The sequence below is a fragment of the Chaetodon auriga genome, chromosome 1, assembly GCF_051107435.1.
Source record: "Chaetodon auriga isolate fChaAug3 chromosome 1, fChaAug3.hap1, whole genome shotgun sequence".
Taxonomy (NCBI): Eukaryota; Metazoa; Chordata; class Actinopteri; order Chaetodontiformes; family Chaetodontidae; genus Chaetodon; species Chaetodon auriga.
The window spans coordinates 25263311-25283872 of record NC_135074.1 but is presented as its reverse complement, the minus strand read 5'-3'; the positions used below and the strand labels follow the sequence as shown (position 1 = coordinate 25283872).

General features: G+C 44.3%; 1 protein-coding gene across 3 annotated transcripts; it reads right to left on the bottom strand.

The window, feature by feature from the left end:
• Positions 1 to 7167: 7167 nt before the first annotated feature.
• usp8 (ubiquitin specific peptidase 8) lies at positions 7168 to 18100 on the bottom strand. Of its 3 annotated transcripts, XR_013077215.1 has the most exons (20): positions 18001 to 18100; positions 17094 to 17269; positions 16753 to 16897; positions 16519 to 16604; positions 16238 to 16379; positions 15514 to 15556; positions 15216 to 15387; positions 14860 to 15022; positions 14614 to 14755; positions 13855 to 14144; positions 13240 to 13752; positions 12661 to 12735; positions 12210 to 12508; positions 11732 to 11953; positions 11441 to 11651; positions 9991 to 10227; positions 9678 to 9820; positions 9109 to 9241; positions 7552 to 8791; positions 7168 to 7509 (listed from the first exon to the last, which is right to left on the bottom strand). XR_013077215.1 is itself a non-coding variant. In XM_076731606.1 (19 exons), exons 2-19 carry the CDS (start codon positions 17195 to 17197, stop codon positions 8633 to 8635), a joined length of 3282 nt encoding a protein of 1093 aa, XP_076587721.1. In that variant the 5' UTR covers positions 17198 to 17269; positions 18001 to 18100; the 3' UTR covers positions 7168 to 8632. The 3 variants fall into 3 exon arrangements, 2 of the variants coding, with proteins under 2 accessions (XP_076587721.1, XP_076587730.1); XM_076731606.1 differs by having other exon boundaries at positions 7168 to 8791; positions 11438 to 11651; XM_076731615.1 differs by having other exon boundaries at positions 7168 to 8791.
• Positions 18101 to 20562: the final 2462 nt, after the last annotated feature.

Genomic DNA, 20562 nt, shown 5'->3' with positions numbered 1-20562 from the left:
TATGGTGAATGTTTTGGCTCAAATCTATAAAAACAAAAATGTGTTTTATCAAAACACAGAATGGTGGCAGAGGAATTTGGCTGAAATTTACTAGACTTTACAGCATTTATTGAACCGCTCTTGCCCCAGAGAATGGATCTCCACGAAACAAGAACACTGACATACACACACCTGAAACCAGGAAGTTCAAACCCACAGGTTCAGGTTAACACCTGCACGACATGTGACACAGACAAGGACAGCAGTAGCTTCTAAAATTGTGTCAATACAATAACCATGCAGTGTAGTTATTATGTAGATGCATGCAACATGCAAATATTTGTGAAGAAGTGGAACATTTTCCAGAGGGAAGGCAGTGATGTGGCTGCAGGGGTGTCATCTCACTCTGTTATCTTGCACTTTGGAGAGAAGTGGGTCACAAGGATTAATGGTTTATTATAAGGATTATACAATGAACAATCTATGATTCTTTATGAATGATTTACTGACATTTGTGTCTGTTCATGGTTTATTATTCATGTAAAACTTTTGCAACTGTAGTCTTGATGGCACGTGAGGTTTTTAGTGCTGCATTAAAAACATTTTGTGCCATCAACCTTTCTTAACCTGTGGGAGGAGACATCTTTGCTCTTAAATTTCAGGACAAAGGTGATATTGCTGTTACTTTCCTCTCCTGCAGGCCACAGCAGGGTGGTCCATGTAGAGCTGAGTGACTAAACAGCGCCCCCTTGTGGAAAACATACAGTTTGGCAAACGTGAACTAATATACTGGAGAGTTTTTTGTGTGTGTTAATCCCAAAAGGTGTAGTTGGGCTGACTTCCTTGGACTGATAAAGTTGCCTTTCCTTTATTACCACTGTTGATGTGCCGCTGAGGAACTTCTCCTGCAGCTTTGTCATGTTTCTTTAAACATACTTTTCTGTCTCCCAAATCCAGAAACACGACGTCAAAGTTTTTCTGTGATGTCAACCCACAATCAACGGGCAGCACAGTTGTTTCCCATGATGACGATGCATGCAGGACACACTCTTAATAGATCAGATCAGACATCACTGCCACAAATACCAAGTTATTCATGTTCAGACTGACGCTGAAAGCCTACTAGCAAGTTAAACTACAGGCATATCCACACCTGTAATTATAACTATCTATAATTGAAGTTTGTTTGACTTAATTGAAAACATGTCTGTGTTACTGTTTTATTTATATGCATACGCTGATATAAACAAGTCTTTAACCCCATCAAAAACATTCATGACTTCTTAGATTTTGTCTGATGCTAAAGACGTGTAAACCGATTTGGGAGCGACAACACGTTCCAGTGCTGTATCTTAATGCTGCCAGTGGGCTTACCCTGGCATTTAGGGCCTTTAGGAATAAACTAAAGGGCAGCAGGCCCCTCCAATAGCAAAGCACGCCAACACACCAAAGAAATGAGTCATTCAGAACAATCTGCATGCAACATATAAGAATGCATTTGTGTGCACAGGTGATGCTGGGACAAAAACCACTCGCTCTCCACTCAGGTACCGTCCCTCATGCTGATACCTTTGGCTCTTTGCCAGTGCTTGCAGGTGGGAAGCCAGTGAAGGGCTCATGTCCTTGTTGCTGCACTAGCGGCTCCTACTGGCTGGCCTGTACGGCTGCATGGACTCGGGTGGGACTTAAAGAGGCAACAGCAGTGAGAGGAGTGCAGTACAAGAGAGCTGGCTGTTCCAGGGGGTGCAGAAAGCTGCTGTACAGTTGTATTTGTTACATAATCTACACATGGTGGAGAGCATGAAAGCTTGTTCAAACCTCGATCAACAGGTTTAACACACAGTTACACTTTGAAGCAAGCTGATATGGGGTTTCACTTAGCCTTTAAGTGCTTTGCTGAAGCCAAACCATGAAATCATGCATAAGGGGACAAAAACATGTCATGAGAGCTGCACCGCGATCCAAGTGTTGTGGGTTGCCAAGACACAGTTGTCTGGCTGCAGTGAATGCCTGGTGATTTACCTCAACAGCAGATTCTCATGAGTGTCAGAGTGTGTTTCACCTGAGAGCCGATCAGCGCACACACACACAAATAGATGCATGTACAGTACACAGAGTTTGTAAGACACGCTATAGGAGAGCACTTCGCTCTGTGTCTCAAACCAAAGAGCAACAAGGAGGACTTTCAGGCGCTGTAATTATGTTTTTTTTATTATGCATCTCTTGACATGTCACAGTGGTCTCTGTTGTGAGAGAAGCTGTCACTATTTCAAAATGGCTTTTTCTTAGACCGAGCGGAGAGGCTGAGATGAAGGCCAAGGCTCTGTCAGTGAGTGAGTGCACCTGGATGTCAGAGGAGTGCCACCTGCTGGATGAGCTGCATGGGGACGCCCAGAGGGACGGCCTGTGTTTACCAAACATCTTCAGGTCCAAAAAAGTGAGGCCGCTCACTAGGATTCAGACCAGACCCACTTACCAGGTCTACCACACAGCCAGAGAGCTTCTGCTGGAAGTGCTGGACCGAGGAGCCGTCTGGGAGCTGATCAGGAGGGCTGCCGGTGGGAAGGCAGGAGCTAACCGTCCGTCATACAGCCAGAGCAGAGAGCAGAGTGCAGGTCTGTCCGAGGGGCAGTATGCTGAGGCGTTAACATGGATCTCTATAGTCCTGCAGAGCGGTCTGTATGTCGGAGAGAACGGCAGCTTTGGCTCTGAGCTGACTCTAAAACTGGACGGATGGCAGGGTGTCCTGAAGAGAAACAGCTTCCAGACCAACCTCCTGTCTCTGACCAGATTGGAGGATGGAGACAAGCTGGAGGCCCTCTCTGCTTTCTGTAGCCACATAACCAGACACTACCAGACCTTATACACACCTGGTCACAACCTGGCTGTGAAGAAATACCGACTTTCCTACCAGCAGAGTCCTTGCTCTCTCCATCTCGCCCTCCTCTGTGACATGAGCTCGGGGTTCATCTGTAACATGTACCTGTACTGTCCAGAGCAGCTCCAGAAGCAGAGTAGGAAACCCGTAGTTGAGCAGTTGGTCGGATACCTGCTGAGACCTTTCTGCAGCCACAGACACTCAGTTCAGCTGGACAGCTCTGCGTGGATGGAGGGCAGACTCACAGACATCTTCTCCAATTTAGGGGTCAATATTAATTTTGGTCCAACTGTTGAAACCCCAGTCACAGACCCAGCATCATCTCCACCAGTCATGCCACACCAGCAACAAACATCTGAGGATTCACCACCTAAACCTGTGGCCCACCTGCAGGGCTGGACCGGCCCTGCCCTGCTTCCTCTGTCAGACCTGAAAGGCTCAGCGGTAGACGTGTTTCTCCCAGGCCTCTGGGCGACGCTACACATCATCTACATCAACACGTTTGTGCTGCACACACTGCAGAACCAGGGCTCAGGCAGGCAGGGGCACCTGACAGAGTTCACCAGGACTCTGGCCTCCCAGCTGGCCACGGACAGCAGCGTCAGCGTGCCCGTCCTGCCACGGCTAAACAGCACTTCATACCAAGAAAGTTTAACACATTTTTCTAAGCAAAGGTTTGTCCTACCAACTATTTTATTTGAATCTTTAGCTGAATTCAATTAAATATGACCTTCTGAGTTCATTTACAACAATAAAATGTGGATTTGCATTCTCTCAGGATGGTGCACATTTGCAGGCATTTAATTAAAAGACAGTTGTTCAAGAAGTAATGTTTGCGCTATTAATCTCTATTAGGACAGGATTTAATGTCATAGCTGACATGCCATGTTCATATGTAGTGTGAAGGGTTAACAGTACGCCGACATTACATTAGTCTATCAATGTAAACCGGGTGGTTATTTTTAATGTGAGGCCTGCAATTATTGATTATTTCCATTAGTAACTGATATGGGAGATATTTTTTCAATTCATGGATTGTTGGTTTAGTCAGTAACTTTTCAGAAAACAATGAAAAAGCTCCTCCTCTCCAAGATCTTTAATTTCTTTGTCAGACCAAGAGTCCAAGAAGCAAATATATTCTGTTCACAGTCTTTTAAAACTGATGAAGTCCTCATTATTTCTACATCTAGAGCCAGCGAATGTTTGCCATTTTTGCTTAATGAATTGCTTAAAATGATTATTACATTTTCTATTGATTCATTTCCTGTTAATCACCTCATCTATTCGTCTACAGAAAACATGTTTTTAATAGTTCTTTAATGACTGGACTATATTAAATCTTGCAGGACTAACACTATCAGCTGTGGTCAAGCGATGGAAAACGAGAAGCAAGGCTCTGCAGTGAGGATGCACAGGTGGAACAGACCAGGTGTGTGTGGTTTGGACAACTCCGGCAACTCCTGCTACTTAAATGCTGTGTTACAGTGTCTCTGCTCCACTGTGCCCCTTGTGGAGCACCTCCTTAATCAGGACACTCGCAAAGAGCTGGCAAGGTAAGACCACCCACCACTCCTCTTTCTGCTTCACTTAAATGCCCGCAGTCATGTTTTCCCAGTGGTTGCACCTCTGTTCATGCAGGTGTAAGTGCCGGGTGGCCGAGGTGTTTGTGCGCCTGCTGGAGGAGATGTGGATGGGAAGGAGCTCCAGCTGTGCCCCCGTGGAGGCCAGGTCTGTGCTGTGCTCCATCCTCCCACAGTTCAACAACTACTCCCAGCAAGACGCCCAGGAACTGCTGATCTTCCTGCTCAACGCACTCCACGACGACTTCAAAAAGGTGCAGAGGCACGAACCACCTCTGCACTGTCACTCATCTACATCACTACAGCGACAGAAAGACTAAATCTGTATGTGTGTGTGTGTGTGTGTGTGTGTGTGTGTTTACAAGGTCGCAAAGCGTCAGATGCGCTCCTCAACACGACAGCCGAGACAAGACAAGAATAGAAACTGTGCCACTGCAGCGGCGGAGTCCACCATTGTTTCACAGCTGTTTGAGGGCCAGCTGAGCTACATGACCCTCTGCATGCACTGCGATCACCAGGCGGACAGCACACAGACCTTCACTGTACTGTCGCTACCGATTCCAACAGACATCATTAAGTGCTCCATACAGGTGCCTGCAAGCTCCCACTCCGCCCCATTAAAACCATCATCCAGACTGCATATCATATTTTTCGACACTGCTGGTCTTGCCTTTATTATTGCAGGATTGCTTGTCGCTGTTCTTCGAGCAGACGATCCTGACAGGGGGAGAGCAGATGCTGTGTTCAGTGTGTGGGCTCAGGAGAGAAACGACAATCCTCACTTGTTTGGACAAACCTCCCGAGATCCTCATGCTGCACCTGAAACGGTGGGTAAAAACATAATGTGATCAGTTAAGGAAACACTTAATCGATGAATGTTTAGCGACTGTGGAGGAAGGCATGAGGTTTAAAGACTTGAATGATCATTGATAAAACAGTCTCACCTGAAGGTTCACTTAGTAGCTGGTCTGGGGCTTTCCATCATATCACATGATCTCCAAAAGCAGAACTCTGCCCAGTTGCCACAGAAATGTAGATGTGCTTCAGAGCAACTGAAGGATTTTTAATATTGTTTACTCCATCATCATTCAGTGTGTGACACTGACTCGTATGATGATCAAAATTATTAAGACATCGACAAAAACAAGACACTTCATGCACGCAAGTAAAAAATGCTAAAAAGACCTTGCTTAGTTCTCATAAGAAAAAAGAGTCTATATTGCCTTCAAATAATCATCATTTGTTCTTCATTTGTGCATTCACAAGTAACATTACAAGCTTTATGACAAGTGTCACGACAGCATCCCGCGAGCATGGATAATTATTAGAATACTTTTGTAAAATTGCTCAACTAAATTTATAACTGATGAACTAAAACAATTTATTTAAGCAGCAGAGACCATCTCGAGAAGAACTGCCGGACATGTGGAAGCAAAGCAAAAGTCCATAAATACAAATAAAAGCTGCTCTGATGACATTTTAATTATGGATGATTTCAATGTAAGTTATAACTTATGGCCCATTAAACTGTAAGTACACAAACAGTGCAGTGCCCGGAGCTTTATTAATACTGAGCCACAGACCTTCACAGCGCCTGCATTCTTTATGCAACAACATAAGTTATGTGATCTATTCAGTGCTCCATGTCTAAATACCCTGGATATACTGGAGGGCTGACATGGTGGATAATATTAGTTGTAATACTTCCTCTGCAGGTTTGGTTGTAAGGGGAAGAACCAGGTGAAACTGAGGACGAATGTTACGTTCTCCCCGAAGCTCGATCTCACTCCATTTCTCTCCAGCTCGGTGCAGAACACCTCTTATTCTTCATACCGCCTGTATGCGGTTGTGGTGAGTGAACACACATTTTCCCTTTAGTCACTACAAGCAGCTGATTTCTTAAATCTGGAAGGTGCAGTTTGATGTGTTTTTGCTTTTAACACTGTGTTGCTGTGCTGTTGTGATACTGACAGACTTTGTCTCATCGTCAAGACTTTTCATTTTGTAAAAACATGACTTTAGTGATTTTTGTAGTTTATGATGTCAGTCATTCCCCTTTATTTTGGGATGGCATTATGTCACAGTATAGAAATAAACTGCAGCAGCTTGCAGGTTAAATTTTCTTACATGATGGCTACACAAAAATGGAGACTGTGCACGGCCCTGAAATAAAAACGACTTCTTTTCCGTCTGCCTGGAGATGATTTTTCACATCATCTTTCCTTCTCTAGATCCATACAGGTAACCTGAACGTGGGTCACTACACGGCTCTGTGTCACAACGCCCTGACCAGGACCTGGCACTGTTTTGACGACTCAGCCGTCAGAGAGGTACAGGACAGCCTCGTGCAATCTCCAAACGCCTACATGCTGCTCTACAGCCGCAAGCCCTTTCCGAAGCCAAAGATCCACGGAGTCTGAGATCTCTGACCGGTGTGCTAAACCCAGGAGGGGGCTGAGTTTCAGCTTCCTCTTTATTGTTTGCATGTCTGATTCTAAATCTGTGGAGTGCAACATCTTGTTTTTCTGCTGTCCTTTTACACAACTGTACTTCAATAAATTTAAAGATCCAGCATTGACCTGTGTGCCATTATCACAGCCAACTGTTTGTGTGTAACGTTCATACACCGTTTTGTCTTATCACCTCAGAATGATTTCACCCTGCCTGTTTTTGTGGCTCCACTGTGGCCGATACATCCCGAAACAGTCATGAAGACACAAGCGCACAAGCTAATTTGAAGCAGTTTTAATAAATAGTCATGTGAGTTGTTTGAGGTTAATATAATCGTTATATCTGAAACAATTGTTTTTTTTAGAGCATTAAGAAATGAAATCAACATGTACAAGTAAAAACAAAACAGAATATGATCTCATGCTAGGCAATAAAACTGTAGTCAGGAAGTAAAGAGTCAAATCCTGCCACCTCACATCTCTGGTCCGTTCAGAAAAAACATCACTTTACTTTGTGCTTGCTCGGTCAGTCAGTAAGTCAGGCAGCAAATATTGACACCAAAGCACTCGCGGAAATGAACACGGTCAATTTCTCAAGTCTTCATATTCTCCCGGGTCAGTCCTGAACGCAGAAATAAAAATCAATCCGATCAATCAAAATTACAGCCTCTGAGAAACGACTTTGAAAACCAGGACCAGCCAAGAAGGACGCCCAGTCATCCCAGTAATATTCACCCCCAAATACTTTTTGTGTTTCAGTATAATAATGTAAAGAGTCGAGTATGTTGAACAGAGAATAAATTCTACAACAAACTTTATAGAAGCAGGTAGGTTCTTCTGTCACTGGCTGAACCGAGCAAGACAGACAGGATCTCAGCATCAGCATCATTTTAAAGCATTGTGAGTGGAGTATTAATGTCCGCTGTTTAACATCATGATCTAAATAAACAACTTAAACTGATTGCATATTGTGTAAGTGCAAGAATGAGGCTAATATGAACAAGCAACAATCTCAATTCCCTCTTCTCACTGTGGGAGGAATGCAAAATTCAACAATCGCAGTCTCCTCCATCCCCTTTAGGATCATGTTAAACATCAGAAGGCTAAAGAAGTTGAACCCCTAAAACATGTGGTTTGTCTTTATGAATATGGTGATACTATGATGGCTGCTACTTTCAAGAAAAAAAATTATCATTTGGTCACTTAACAGATAAACACCTTGCCCTCGAGTATTTACATTTTTCAATGTGCAACATCAGCATCGGTAGGTATGTACATGGCATCTAACTGTTAACCCTGGTGTATGCACAGTACAAGAAAGCTGAAGATCAGTTCTGCGATACGGCCGTCCGCACTGGGTGCAACGGAAATGACAGTGAAGAGCATCTGAGCCAGCTGTCAGCCCTACAACACAACCATCACGGTATAGAAATCAGAGTAGAAGGAGCATCTGTTTAGTCTCTAGATTATCAGTAATACGAACAGACGGCATGTTTTAACAGGTATAAGATCCTCTAGTAGCTGAAGCATTGCGCAGTGTGCCTGCACCTTTCTCCGGTCCGCGGCGAGACGGGCTCTCACAGCCGCTCGCCGGAGAACGTCCTCGCCTGCACGTACACGACCAGTTTACCCGCAACTATGTGCGCCAGGTCCTGTGATTTCAAAAAGAAAAAGGAAAAAACAACCTCTAGGTTTGAGCGGCGCTGCCCTGCTGGAGTGTTCCCTCTTCGTGCCCTACAGCTCCGTCACAGGGTGGAGTAAAACAGGATGTAGGCCGCGGAGGACTTGACGGAGGAGGTGGAGATTTCGGACACCTCGTGGTCGTCAAACTTGTACCAGCGCTGTTTGAGGCCGTTCTTACAGTAGGCTGTGTAGTGGCCGCCATCCAGACCCCCGTAGTGGTTCTGGCAGTGGAGAGGGAGACGGTTAAGCTCGTCCATGCAGCCGGATAATCTTTAATTGTTACTGACAAAACAACTGGAGCTGCAGTTTGTGCTCATAACAAACATCTCCGGACTCATTCTCATCTAAGCTTGCCTGTTAAAATGTGTTTTTCTCTTATTCCAGTCGAGGGACGGACAGCCAAAGATGTGAAAGATTAAGCTTCATAATAACAATAAGAATACCGGATTGCTCTGTACTCTACACTGTCTTCAAACACAGAATGATTACTATGATTTTAAAAGAAACAGACAAAAGAACAAATTTAACGTCTACTTACAGAAACTCCATAAAGACTGTATTTCTTCAGGTTCTGTTTGGGTCCGATGACGTACTGGCTCAGGTCCAGATTGTCTAAAGAGAAGTCCACAGACGTCTGCAGTTTCTGCTTCCATCTACCCTCATAGGAGAATCTGCAGAAGAAAAAAAACATGAAAGAAGAGAGAACTTAAATTTCCAAAAGCCTTGGAAATATTGAAAAGATTCTTAATCTCATTTCTCATTGAGTATTGCACAAATTAATTAGAAGAATAGATTTACTAAAAGCCTGTTTCCACTGCATGGTACGGCTCGGATCAAGCTTTATTTTTTTCGTTTTCCATTGTGGAAAGCACGTGTTATTTTGACACCGCCTCGGCAAGCTGAGCCGGTACTAAACGCTGACATGAAAGCTCTGCAGACCACCGATTTGTCAGAGCATCATCACTCCTGCAACACAGGACACCCTGCACCATCCCTGCAGTGGGATACTAAGAAGAGTCGAGCCGTGCCAGGCAGTGGAAATGCATCTAAAGTGAGAAAACGTTTGGTCTGAGTCTACGTCACTTTTAATGCAAACGTACTACAGACCGTTTTAAGTGCACCAGGAGAATGGGCGGGACCTTCCAGATCTCCAGTTTCTTGGTGGAGTCTCTGTGGGCCTTGCAGTGTCTGCAGAACACCTTGTTGTTGTCGGTCAGCTTCTCTTCCTTCGAGAACAGCCTCAGACAATCCTGCCGAGGAGGAGCAAACGTTTCAGTCAAGAATGACAAAGCCTCTGCTGTCCACACATTAAACTCAATGTTTTCATAGCCTTCAGCAATGAATCCGAGTATGGTAAAGGCAATTGAACACTGAAACACCTGACACATGCTCTGATGCACGCGTTAAACGTCTGACTGACCTGCAGGCTGCACTTGCTGGTGGAGGCCAGAGGCAGCGACAGGTACATAAAGGTCTCAAATGTCCGTGACTTGCGATGGCAGGTCAGACACTGCACAGTGGACTTGAACTGACCCTGGAACAGTGCTACAATGATGGACTCGTTCAGCAGCTTGTGTTTGCTCCAAGCCAGGTCGGCCGCCGTCTTATCGTCCAAATGGTCATTTTCCTCCTCCTTGTACCGCTTCCTGTTGTCCGCCTGAGGCCAGAGACAGAAAAACAACATGATGGTACACAGGAACAACCGCAGCTGTAGGTATTAGCCTGCCTTCACGACCCAGCTAAGGCTCTGACTGATACAGAATACACTGGTCATAATTTCTAACCAGTTAGCAGTGAAATGAGCAGAACTCAATGAGAACTACAGACTGAATTTGAAGTGATAACCTTTGTATTCAACCTAATCTCTTTCAGCCTCAATAGCATGCAGTTCAGCCAGTTCACTCTCATTACCATAGGCAGGAAGAAATGAAAGACAGGTTAACACTCGCTAATTAATATCTCGTCAATGAGACTGACTGATTTATCAATTAGCCTGGAGAGACAAAGTGGACTGGGACTGGGCCAGCCTGATGGCAGACAGGTCTGAACGTCACACAAAAGGGATGTGATGAGATGGAGAGTGTGTCATGAGAAATGCACGTCATCAGCTGATACAAACGATCTGGCGTCTCGTCCTTAAAATTTTCAAATAATGGACGGCTTGCTAAGTAAAACGGGGTGAATGTACTACTTCAACTCAACCCTGGGCGCACAGTATCACAGCTATCTCCGAGCTCCAATCAGCATCTTTCCTGACAGCTTAACAACACCCTTCACATGGTGGAAAAATGTCTCTGAAGAACGATCAGGTTTGATGTTTAAAAATAGAAAAATATCAAGCTATGAAATGATCATTTTCGGCCTTTTTACTAATTCGCCCTGTCCTCTCCCCCATTCAAATGCACATGAAGCCGGTAAAATCGGTCGACACAGGCAATGAGGCATGTCTTGGGTCTACATGCACAGAGGTTGTGACAGAGCATCAGACCAGACAGATGCAGACACGCCACACTCACACTGCTGCAGGAGGACCAAGGACACACAGCTAGTTACTTACTCTCTAATTTGCCATCAAAATGAAACCCGGTGAAAAAACAGAAAGAAGGAAAATGATAAACGACTAAGTTTTATATTGTTAACAGACAAATGTGCAGTGACATACAGGGGCAGTAGAAGGCAAGCCTTAGAAAGCCATGGTTGAAAGGAATTAATTACTTATATTCACTCAATATTAAATTCGTGTGAGCATATTTAAATGCAAGTGTTCTTTTCTTTTTGCTCCGAGCACATATCAAAACCTTTTTAAACACTTTAATTATGCTACACTCGTGGTTATGCCTTAGAGCTGCAGGATAAAAGCATGCCACTACCTTGTTGAGGTCCTCGTGGAGCCCATCCATGAGGAACAGCAGCAGCTCCTGAGAGTCTTGCTGGTCATAGCCAGAAAACTGCTCATTGATCTTGCCTATGGTGATCTTGAAGTCCCGTGGGCTGATGCACTTGTACAGACCGGCCCACAGGGCTTTCATGATCACACCAAACTCCTCGGCCACCTCTCCTTTATGGCCAAGGATGTTGTACCTGGAAGAGAAACAGATGTTCAATATTTCCCTCACAGTCGAGGATTCATGGTAAGTACTTCCATTTGTCTGGGCCCTGACCTGTTGATGTCCTCCATGTAGTAATTGTTGTTGAAGTACTCTGCCATGGCAGGGGTGTTACACAGACACTGCAAGATGGAGTTCATGTAGCATGTGTTGCCCAGGTTACGAAGGCCGGTCAGTGATGCACCCAGGCCTCCGAATGTAGGATTCAGGTTGCGAATTTTGGCAGCCGAAGGCCGTGCAATCTCCACTTTAGGGTAGACTTTAGCAGCAGGAGGTCTGGAGGGCAGAGGAGCACGATGAGAGAATACCAGACTAGTTTCTGCGCAGGCAAGACTAAAGGAAATGCAATGTGAAATATATCCAAAGGATTATGATAATAGATGCTTGAATCGAGACACAGTCCACTGAACTCAGGTGCTGTAACATCCTGGAAGTGACTGGGGGGCTGAACCCTGTAAGCACTGATTCTGGATGCTGCACAGCAGAATATATCTACACATTTCAGTTATGAACATAACATCTGTGGCCTTACTTGGTCTCCCTGTTGATTGTGGGTATGACAGCAGCAGTGGTCGGGGCGGCGGCCTTCTTCTGGGCCTCCTCTCTCAGGTCCTGGCTGATATCGGGGGAGGAGTAGGAGCGTTTCAGTTTAGACTGCTCCCGCTCTCGTTCACGGTTGACGTCGGGCTCAGCTGGTTGTGGCGGTTTCTGTTTGACTGTTGGCGGTGTGGAGGGAGGGGTCTGGGGAACGGTGACCTCAGGGGGGTACAGGTGCACGCGGTTGGTTGGAGAGTGGTAGTATCGGTAGGTCCCCGTCACTGTGTCAAGGAACTAGCAACAAACGGAGGGGTGACAATGAAAAAATCTAAATATGAGGTCGACAATAACTCTCAGGCATGAGGAAACAAACACTTTCAGCTTTTCTCTGTTTGAAATTCAGCTACAAGAACTTCAAAGCGCTCAATATGTTAAACATCTGGTACCTTCATCCAGCCGTCAGGAAGGCCTGGCACACTCCTACCCATCTCCTCACTCCTTGCTCTTGTCAGGGGCTCCCTCTGTGGAATAAACACACACACACTCCAACTCATAAAACCAAACTGCATATTTAGTTTATCTAAATATGATATGAGTCTGTCATTTACTCCACTCAGACTGACAGTGACACAGATTAACACACAGCGGCGGTCAGTCTGAGTGGGTCAATGCGGTGAGCCTGGGAGAGGAAGCGTGCAGACAGAACTGAAAAGGAAACTTGACTTTATTTGGTACTTCTGTAATGCAATTCTGTGTAATTATACAGTTTAGATGAAGTGTGTGGAACCACTGTTGCAGACAACTAGCCGTCTGGGTCAGATGTAGGTACAAAACAAGGATTACATTATTGGATGTTTTCTTTAAAAATCAGTCCTTCATCTTTCATTTCATCAGAACAGAGTGATGGGCTGTGTGTTGTGGACATGTGGATTTGTGTTTTCCTTAGACTCACAAATCAAGACACTAGACTTTAAGAGACTCTGATGTTAGCGGTGTAGAGGGGACTAACAGAAAAGAGGACTCACCTTAATTTCACTAACAATATGGTTGGGGGCAGGCGAGTCCAGAGACATACTCTTGGAGGGTGTATCAGAGTTCTGCTCCTTTCCCCTCCTCTCTTTCTCCTCCCACACCTTGTTCTCTTTGTCTTCCCCCTCTTCTGCCCTCTGCCTTTCAAGTTTCTTCTTCTCCTGGTGTCCTTTCTCCTCCTCCTCCTTCCTCTTCTTATCACGCTCCTCACTTTCCAGCCTCTCTTTCAGCTCCTTGTCCCTCTGTTCCTTCTCCCGTCTCTCCTCCTCTGAACGACGCTCCTGGTTGCGTTTCTCCTGCTCTTGCCTCGCCTTCTCCATCACTGCCACCGCCTCAGAGTGTATCTGGCTTTGTTCTTCCTTAGACAGAGAAGCGTTGGAGTTGAAGGACGGTTTGACTGAGCGGTCAGGGACAAATGGGCCGTTCTGGGTGGAGTCCTTCGCGGACCCGTTCTGGCTGGGCTTGGGCTCGTCCGACACACGGACGGAGGGTTTCTTGGTACGATCAAACTGGGACAAAAAAAGAGGACAAAACAAAACATGAGTGATGTTTGACACACTTGGACTCCTTCATGTTTTGTAGCCTATTAGTTATCAGGGTCAATACAGTACCTGTGGGAAGGCCTTGGCTGTCGCAGGTGACTGGCTGTGCGTGCCTGCCGCAGGGCCCTTCTTACTGAGGTCAAGCCCAGTGTCAGTGGAGCCTGTGATGGGGGAATCTACAGTGTCTGGCAAACTGTAAGCAACTGTGGAAGTTTTCTGGTCTGTGGGGGGCTCGGCTGGTGCAACCCCGTTCACCACCACAGGAGCGGAGGGTTCCTGAGGCTCTGGCGCGATCTGAGGCTGCGGTGGAGGCGGGGTCGGAGGCTTTGGGTCCTCTAGGGATGGGTAGCTAAAGTTCACTGGAAAAGAAAAAAAATAAATCTCAGAGAGAATAATTTTCTTAAAAACACTACACTTAAGAGTCCAGCTACACTTAATGAGTAACACAAGATTTATATTTTTAAAAACTTATTTGCAGCCTTATCTCACTGTATTCAACATGAACCTCTACAGCGTGTTTGGGGAAGAAAGCGGTTCTCAGGTGACATAACTGGCCATGATGTGCAACATGTTTAAAGTAGGAACATCTACTTCAAGAGCCATTTCAGGTGAGCCACTAAAATGTGCTTTGGAAACTAGAGTGTGTGTTCATTACCTCTGGACCACCTTCAGTTTTCTGTATTAAGAAGACCGCTGGTGTATTTTCCATTTTGTTTTAAAGTAACAGCAGTTGCATTAACACAAACCCTGATAATAAATTAAAGCCCAGGCACTAATGAATACAAAGAGCCAAAGCTGGAATGTGCATGCTGCGCTGGCGATACTCACACTGAGGGAGGGTGCTGATGATATTCTGTCTAGGGGGCCGAACTTTAGCGTTGGTTGTGTACATGGGGTAAAACAACAGCCAGTTCTCGTAACCTCCCTCCAGCACCATCGGCTCACTCCGCAGGATGGTGATGCTGTCCCACTGTGGAGTGTGCAAACACGTTATTGTAGCTCACTGGAAAATTCTGCTGTTGTGACCCACACACACACACACAAACACACACACACACACACACACAGAGTTACCTTATAGAGGGCATCTTTGAGGCTCTGCAAGGTGGTGCCGAGTCTAAGATCAGTGACAGAACTGAACCAGTCCAGCAGGACTACATAATCCACAAAACCCCGCCGCCTCCAATGGTCTTTGGACACGTCCGGCAGCTTCGCCTCGATCTGATTCACAGTGATTCTGAAAAGTCATGACATTCCAGTTCATGAGGTCAGGTTTAGGAGTTGAGACTCTTTCATTGTTTGACAGTTAATTACAGAGAAGGGAAGAGGAAAAACAAGTTAACAAAGGAAATGAGATGACAGATTCATTCCTATAATGAGTCCCAAAGCCAGATAATGATTAGGCTACAGTCACAACACTACTTTCTCACCCTGGGCTAATGGCCTCCTCAGGCACGCTGATGCAGGTCTGGACCGGGACCTGAATGTGAGACTCCTCAAAGTCCCTGTGGCTGCGCGCATCCATGACAATTATTGTCATTGTCTGGTCCTTCATCATGTGGAAAAGTTTCTCAGCCGTGATCCCGCCAGCTGGCGTTGCAGCTATCAGATAAAGCCATCAGATCAACACAAGATGAAACACTGTGACTCAAGTCCATTTGAAAAAGTCGTCACGGGTTTGAGATTCAACACAATGGCAGGAATTTCCTCTCGTGTTGTGAAGCTTACCTTTCGAGGTGGCATTCTTCAGTTCGTTCTGTTCTCCTTTCACCTGACATACAGACACAACACAGAACGGATGCTGAAACAATCATCTTGTTAATATGTTAATGACTGATTTGACTGGATGGATTTCTTCTTACATAAAGTAACTTTACAGGACAAAAAATACCATTACTTACAACACTGCCATTCATTTCTTTGCTATTGTATTGTAAAAGACAATATTCACTCCAGGTCTGCTGCCATCTGGCCAGCGATACAGAGGCATCCACTGCCATATCACCAGACTACAGAGCGGCTTCTTAGCTCAGGCTGTGAGACTCCTAAATTCATCCTCCGCACACCACCATAAATAATATCTTATCTTATGACTTATTTATTTATCCATTAAAAGAACTTTTGAAGTAGCAGTTAAGGGACTACAACTTGTATAATTTCTTTGTACAATCCTGTGTTTCACAATGCTAAATGACCTTTGTACCTTGTAATTATGTGTCGCTGTTGTTACTCGGCTAATGTGGACGTAGACGTAACACTTTGTAGATTTGGTGAGTGTAGATTCAAATAAAACCCAACCATGTTAGTTCATATTAGAACTTATCTCTGCTCTTGCAAAACGTGTAGACACAAAGACTAAAGCATATCTCATTTAACTGAAGCGTCGGTCTCATGTGAACATGTTTTAATATGCAAATGCCATGACAGCATGTTCGCTATGTGACATCTCTACCTGTTTGCTGTCCTTCTTCCTTAGTGATGATGCTTTTGGAGAGCCTCGACCACCATCTTTCTCTTGTATTTCCTCCTTCCTTTTCTTCTCTTCTTGTCTCTCCTTCTCCTCAAGCTTTTTTCGAACCTCAACTTCTTCATACCTGTTTAAAATGTAAAGATTAAGCCAAGTAAAATTGAAAAATGTGATTAAATACTCACGTTCTGATGCTCTATCTTGCAGCTTATGCATTAAAAAATAAGCTGTGCACACAAGAATCTCAGACAACAAAATCCTCTAACCTGAGTTTAAGGCTTTCAGAGAGTTTCTCAGCTTCTTCAATGGCTTTCTTAAAGCTGGATGGTCCAAGCATGGTCATGTAATACTCCTTTGTACATTGGGAGGGAAAAGAGTTACTCAGAAATGACTAAATTCTTCATACATTTCCACTAGTCAGCATGTCTTTGCATAAGAAACACACTTAGCTTAATGGTAAAAATACACAGAATTTACAGTTTCACAGTTATCAACTTTACCGGTTGCTGCTTGAAGTCTGGTCTTTTCTTGATGATATCATATACTGTTAAATACTTCATGTACAGCACGTAAGATTTCTCCTCATCTCTGTCCAGGCGACACTCCTCTGCCGCCTTGAAGATTTTGCAGGCACTCTGAACATAGCTGCAACACAACAAATAAAAATGACTTTAATTACCATGTGATCACTAAGTGATGCTAGAAAAGCAGTGATAAATTCACAGTCCTTCCATGTTACAGGTTTGTTTTCCCGGGATTCTGGTTAATTACATCACTGGTGTCACATAATTAGTGTGTACTATGCTGGGTTGACAACAGTTAACAAGAAACCTGACGTTACCTTCTGGTGCTTGTCTTGTCTGGTTTAATTTCAGCCTTTTTGTTGAGGTCTCCCAGAGATGTGGACAGGTACAGCTCCTTGACCCCGGTGGATACTGCAGGCATCTTCGCGGGTGTGTTCAGTCAGAGCTCACAGGCAGTCAAGCAGTCAGTGCTGTACACCAGCTCTGAACATCTCTGGAAAGACGATGGCAAAATACAGTAAACACACGCTGTTTCCAAAACATTCAACAATTCCTGCCCCGAGTCTCATCTGTGACTGAGCGGCGTTAGCTAACGTTTAGCATAAGTTACTGCTAGCTTACATTATTACGAGTAACATCTCAGCGAAAAAAGAGTAAAACGAAACGAGTTTCCGCTTACCGCTAGCTGTCATGTAGCATTTAAAAATGGCCGGGTTAGGATACGTTAAGATGAAAACGTGACATTTTAATGGTGAGTTACATCTAGCTATCGTAGAATGTTGCTCTCGCCGTTAGCGCATTAGCCAACAGTTTGTTAGCTTGTGGTTGTAGTTAGCTGGCGCAGGATATGTCAACACTGACGACAACAACATGGAATAGTTTACTGGCAAACGTTAGCAACGACCATCCACGTCTACTGGATGTCTGCTGATCGACTAACGGGCATCTTATTCAACGATTCACTGGTTTAACATGAAGGCCATTTAGCTAATCAAATGTTGACTGAAGTAGCTTTGTTTCATTCCGAGTTAGCCAGCTAGCTACGCCAGTTAGCAAGCTACGCTCTGAGCTCACGCAGTTAAGTTGAGCGTTAGGTTAGCAACTACAGCACAGGTAGTCACGGCTATCATCACATTCAACAGTAAACAGACACCCTCTAACAATAATGCCGACACATATATAGTGACCGATTGTTTGATAAGATCATGTGAACGTAAAAATTACCTCTTTCTGATCCGTTGCTTACACTTTAGCTACTTTTTTGACAGCTGATTTCTGATTCCTTGTTCCTCCGCCTCCTCTTCTTCTTCATCTGCCAGGTTTCAGCTGACATCCGTTATTTTGCAGTGCTGCCACCTTCTGGAGTGAGTTTCCTGCTTCACTGACCACTTTCATGGTCCCGTCTCACCTTGTCATTATTGCCCCCAGCCCCCTAAAAAATGCACAAAATCCTTTTCTTTCAGGTCCAACAGCCCAATTTTTTATAGCTCAGTGAAAATGCCCTCTCCTCTTCATATCCTGCACGCGATCGGCACGTCTCATGACATGCTTCAGATTGTTTGCATTGCTCATAAACCAGTCAGATGCATTCCTGACAAGTCCCATTGTTAATCTTTCCATTTCTATGCACTTCCCTGTACTCCCACACAACAACGGCCTTACATAGGCCTATACAGTCTACAGTGTCAGTGTGATACTGGTATGTTGTCCAGCTGTTCCATGCATAACATGTGTTTATCATATGTGAATTTGTTCTCTGCACTGTGTATGATATGTCTACTAAAGCCTGACCGACACTGAAATGTTGAGCCTGACACAAGATGGGGGGAAGAAAAGGGAACATGAAGTAGGACTTGAAGCTCTTTCTGTTTCTTCCCCTTCTTCCACATTCATACTTCTTCTACATACACCTCCAGTCTCATGTGTCACTGGTTTACTTGTGCAGTGGGCCAAAGAAAAGTGAGACACATTGACCAATACAAATCAAGCCAGAATGAATAAATAAAACAGTGTTTTTTATAATATCATGTGAAGTACGGTAGCATACTCTTATAAAGTGATATACGGAGTGTGTCCTTATCAAAGCATAGATACAAGCTTATAAAAGAACTTCTAAAATTGAAAAGATGTATGCAGACCTATAATCGTGTTTGTGGTCAATGTCGTCTAAAAACCTAACATGTAATTTTACAGCTTGGCTTATGCAACACATTGTGGTTTTTGCTGAAGTGGCAAAGAATACACACATCATTGTTTTACAGGCTGTTACTGTTAGATTGTGCAATGATTTTTTTTTGATATCTTAAACAATAAAGTTTTTTATATTGGGTTTAAACATTATCCAGAAGTTTTTCTCTGAGCAAATTGGTACATTAATACCATTTTTGTACGGGCGCTTTTAAGAGTTAACAATGGGATGCATGTGAATAAAATAAGATAAGAGTAAATCAGAGCACAGTGGTGTATTTTTCAGGAATGTCCTTTTTGTACACACACTCACAGTCATACCAGGAAGCTGCACATCAGTATGATCTGCTGGCCACAAAGAGGCACCACAGGAGCTGTTGGAGGTAAAAGGTCTTGCTCAAGAGCACATAAGTGGTGGCCCTTTCACTGTCATTTTTCACACAGTTGGACTGCCCCACCAATTCGCCCACCTGTTCCCACTTCCCTCACCTGCTTTGCAGTTGCTTAACCAACCCCGCCCACCTACTCACCTGCATCTCATTTGCTCATCAGCCCTGCAGGTACTTCACAGGCCCGTTGTCACTCACAGGCTGTGTTCAAACCTGCCTACAGCATATAGTATGCAGTGTGCAAACAACAGCGAACTCTGCAGTATCTACTCTAAATCTTAGCTTAGAAGCCACTGAAGGTTTATTATCACTTGCACCAAAATGCTGTCAACATGAAACAACAGTTGTAGACCAGGGCTGCAATGATTAGTCGATCAATCGATTTGTTATTGAAAGAAAATTGCCAACTAGTTTGACAATTGTTTGTTTCAGTCATTTCTCATATATAATTTCTGGTCCAGCATCTTAAATGTAAGGATTTGTTGTTTTTCTTTATTATTTATGGAAAGAAATGAAGACTCTTTGGGTTTTGGACTGTTGGTCGGACAAAAGAAGCAATTTGAAGACGTCACTCTGGCCTCAGAAATTGTGATGAGCGATTTCTTTTACACTTTACAGAAGAAACAATTGATCGATTCTGAAAATAATTGTTGATTTCAGCCCTTTTTTAAACTCACGCTTAGTTCTCCTTTATTCAGACAGTCTCATCATCAGTCAGTGTGCTTCTGCTCATGTCAGACTACGTGACCAAATCCTGTTTGTATGAATTGTTTCTGTCTTTTCGTTGGAGTTATCCAGCCCGAGGCTTTCTTTGTGCTAGACCGATGTCATCGATGATATTTTCAATAAAAGCAACAGAACAGGATCCATCAGGAAGCACTCAGACTTTGATGTCACAAGGCAGAGCTCGAGCTTCAATTGCACAATTATGCTTAAACCTGCTTTCATCAGGTTCAGATTTCCGGACGTAAAGACACACGAGGAGCACAATAGTCACAGTGTGCTCTGCTTCATATCATATAACACTTATTTTTGGGTATTGTACCACACACTCACCATTACTCTAATCACTGCCTGGGCTTCCTGCCTTCAGTGGGATCAAAAGTCTGTGTGGCAGTTATTGCTCAGATTCAAAGAACTTGTGGGTTTAAGATCAATTGTACTTTTGCATCATGGTGTGTGGACAACAAACATGTCCTGTGTGGACTTT

Excerpts from the sequence above, each read along its gene's own strand:
- usp8 (XM_076731606.1), bottom strand. The coding sequence starts at position 17,197 with ATGCCTGCAGTATCCACCGGGGTCAAGGAGCTGTACCTGTCCACATCT. Across the intron at positions 12,509-12,660 it reads TTCCTGACGGCTGGATGAAG|TTCCTTGACACAGTGACGGG; the intron begins GTACCAGATGTT and ends GTTTGTTGCTAG. Across the intron at positions 11,652-11,731 it reads TACATGGAGGACATCAACAG|GTACAACATCCTTGGCCATA; the intron begins GTCAGGGCCCAG and ends TTTCTCTTCCAG.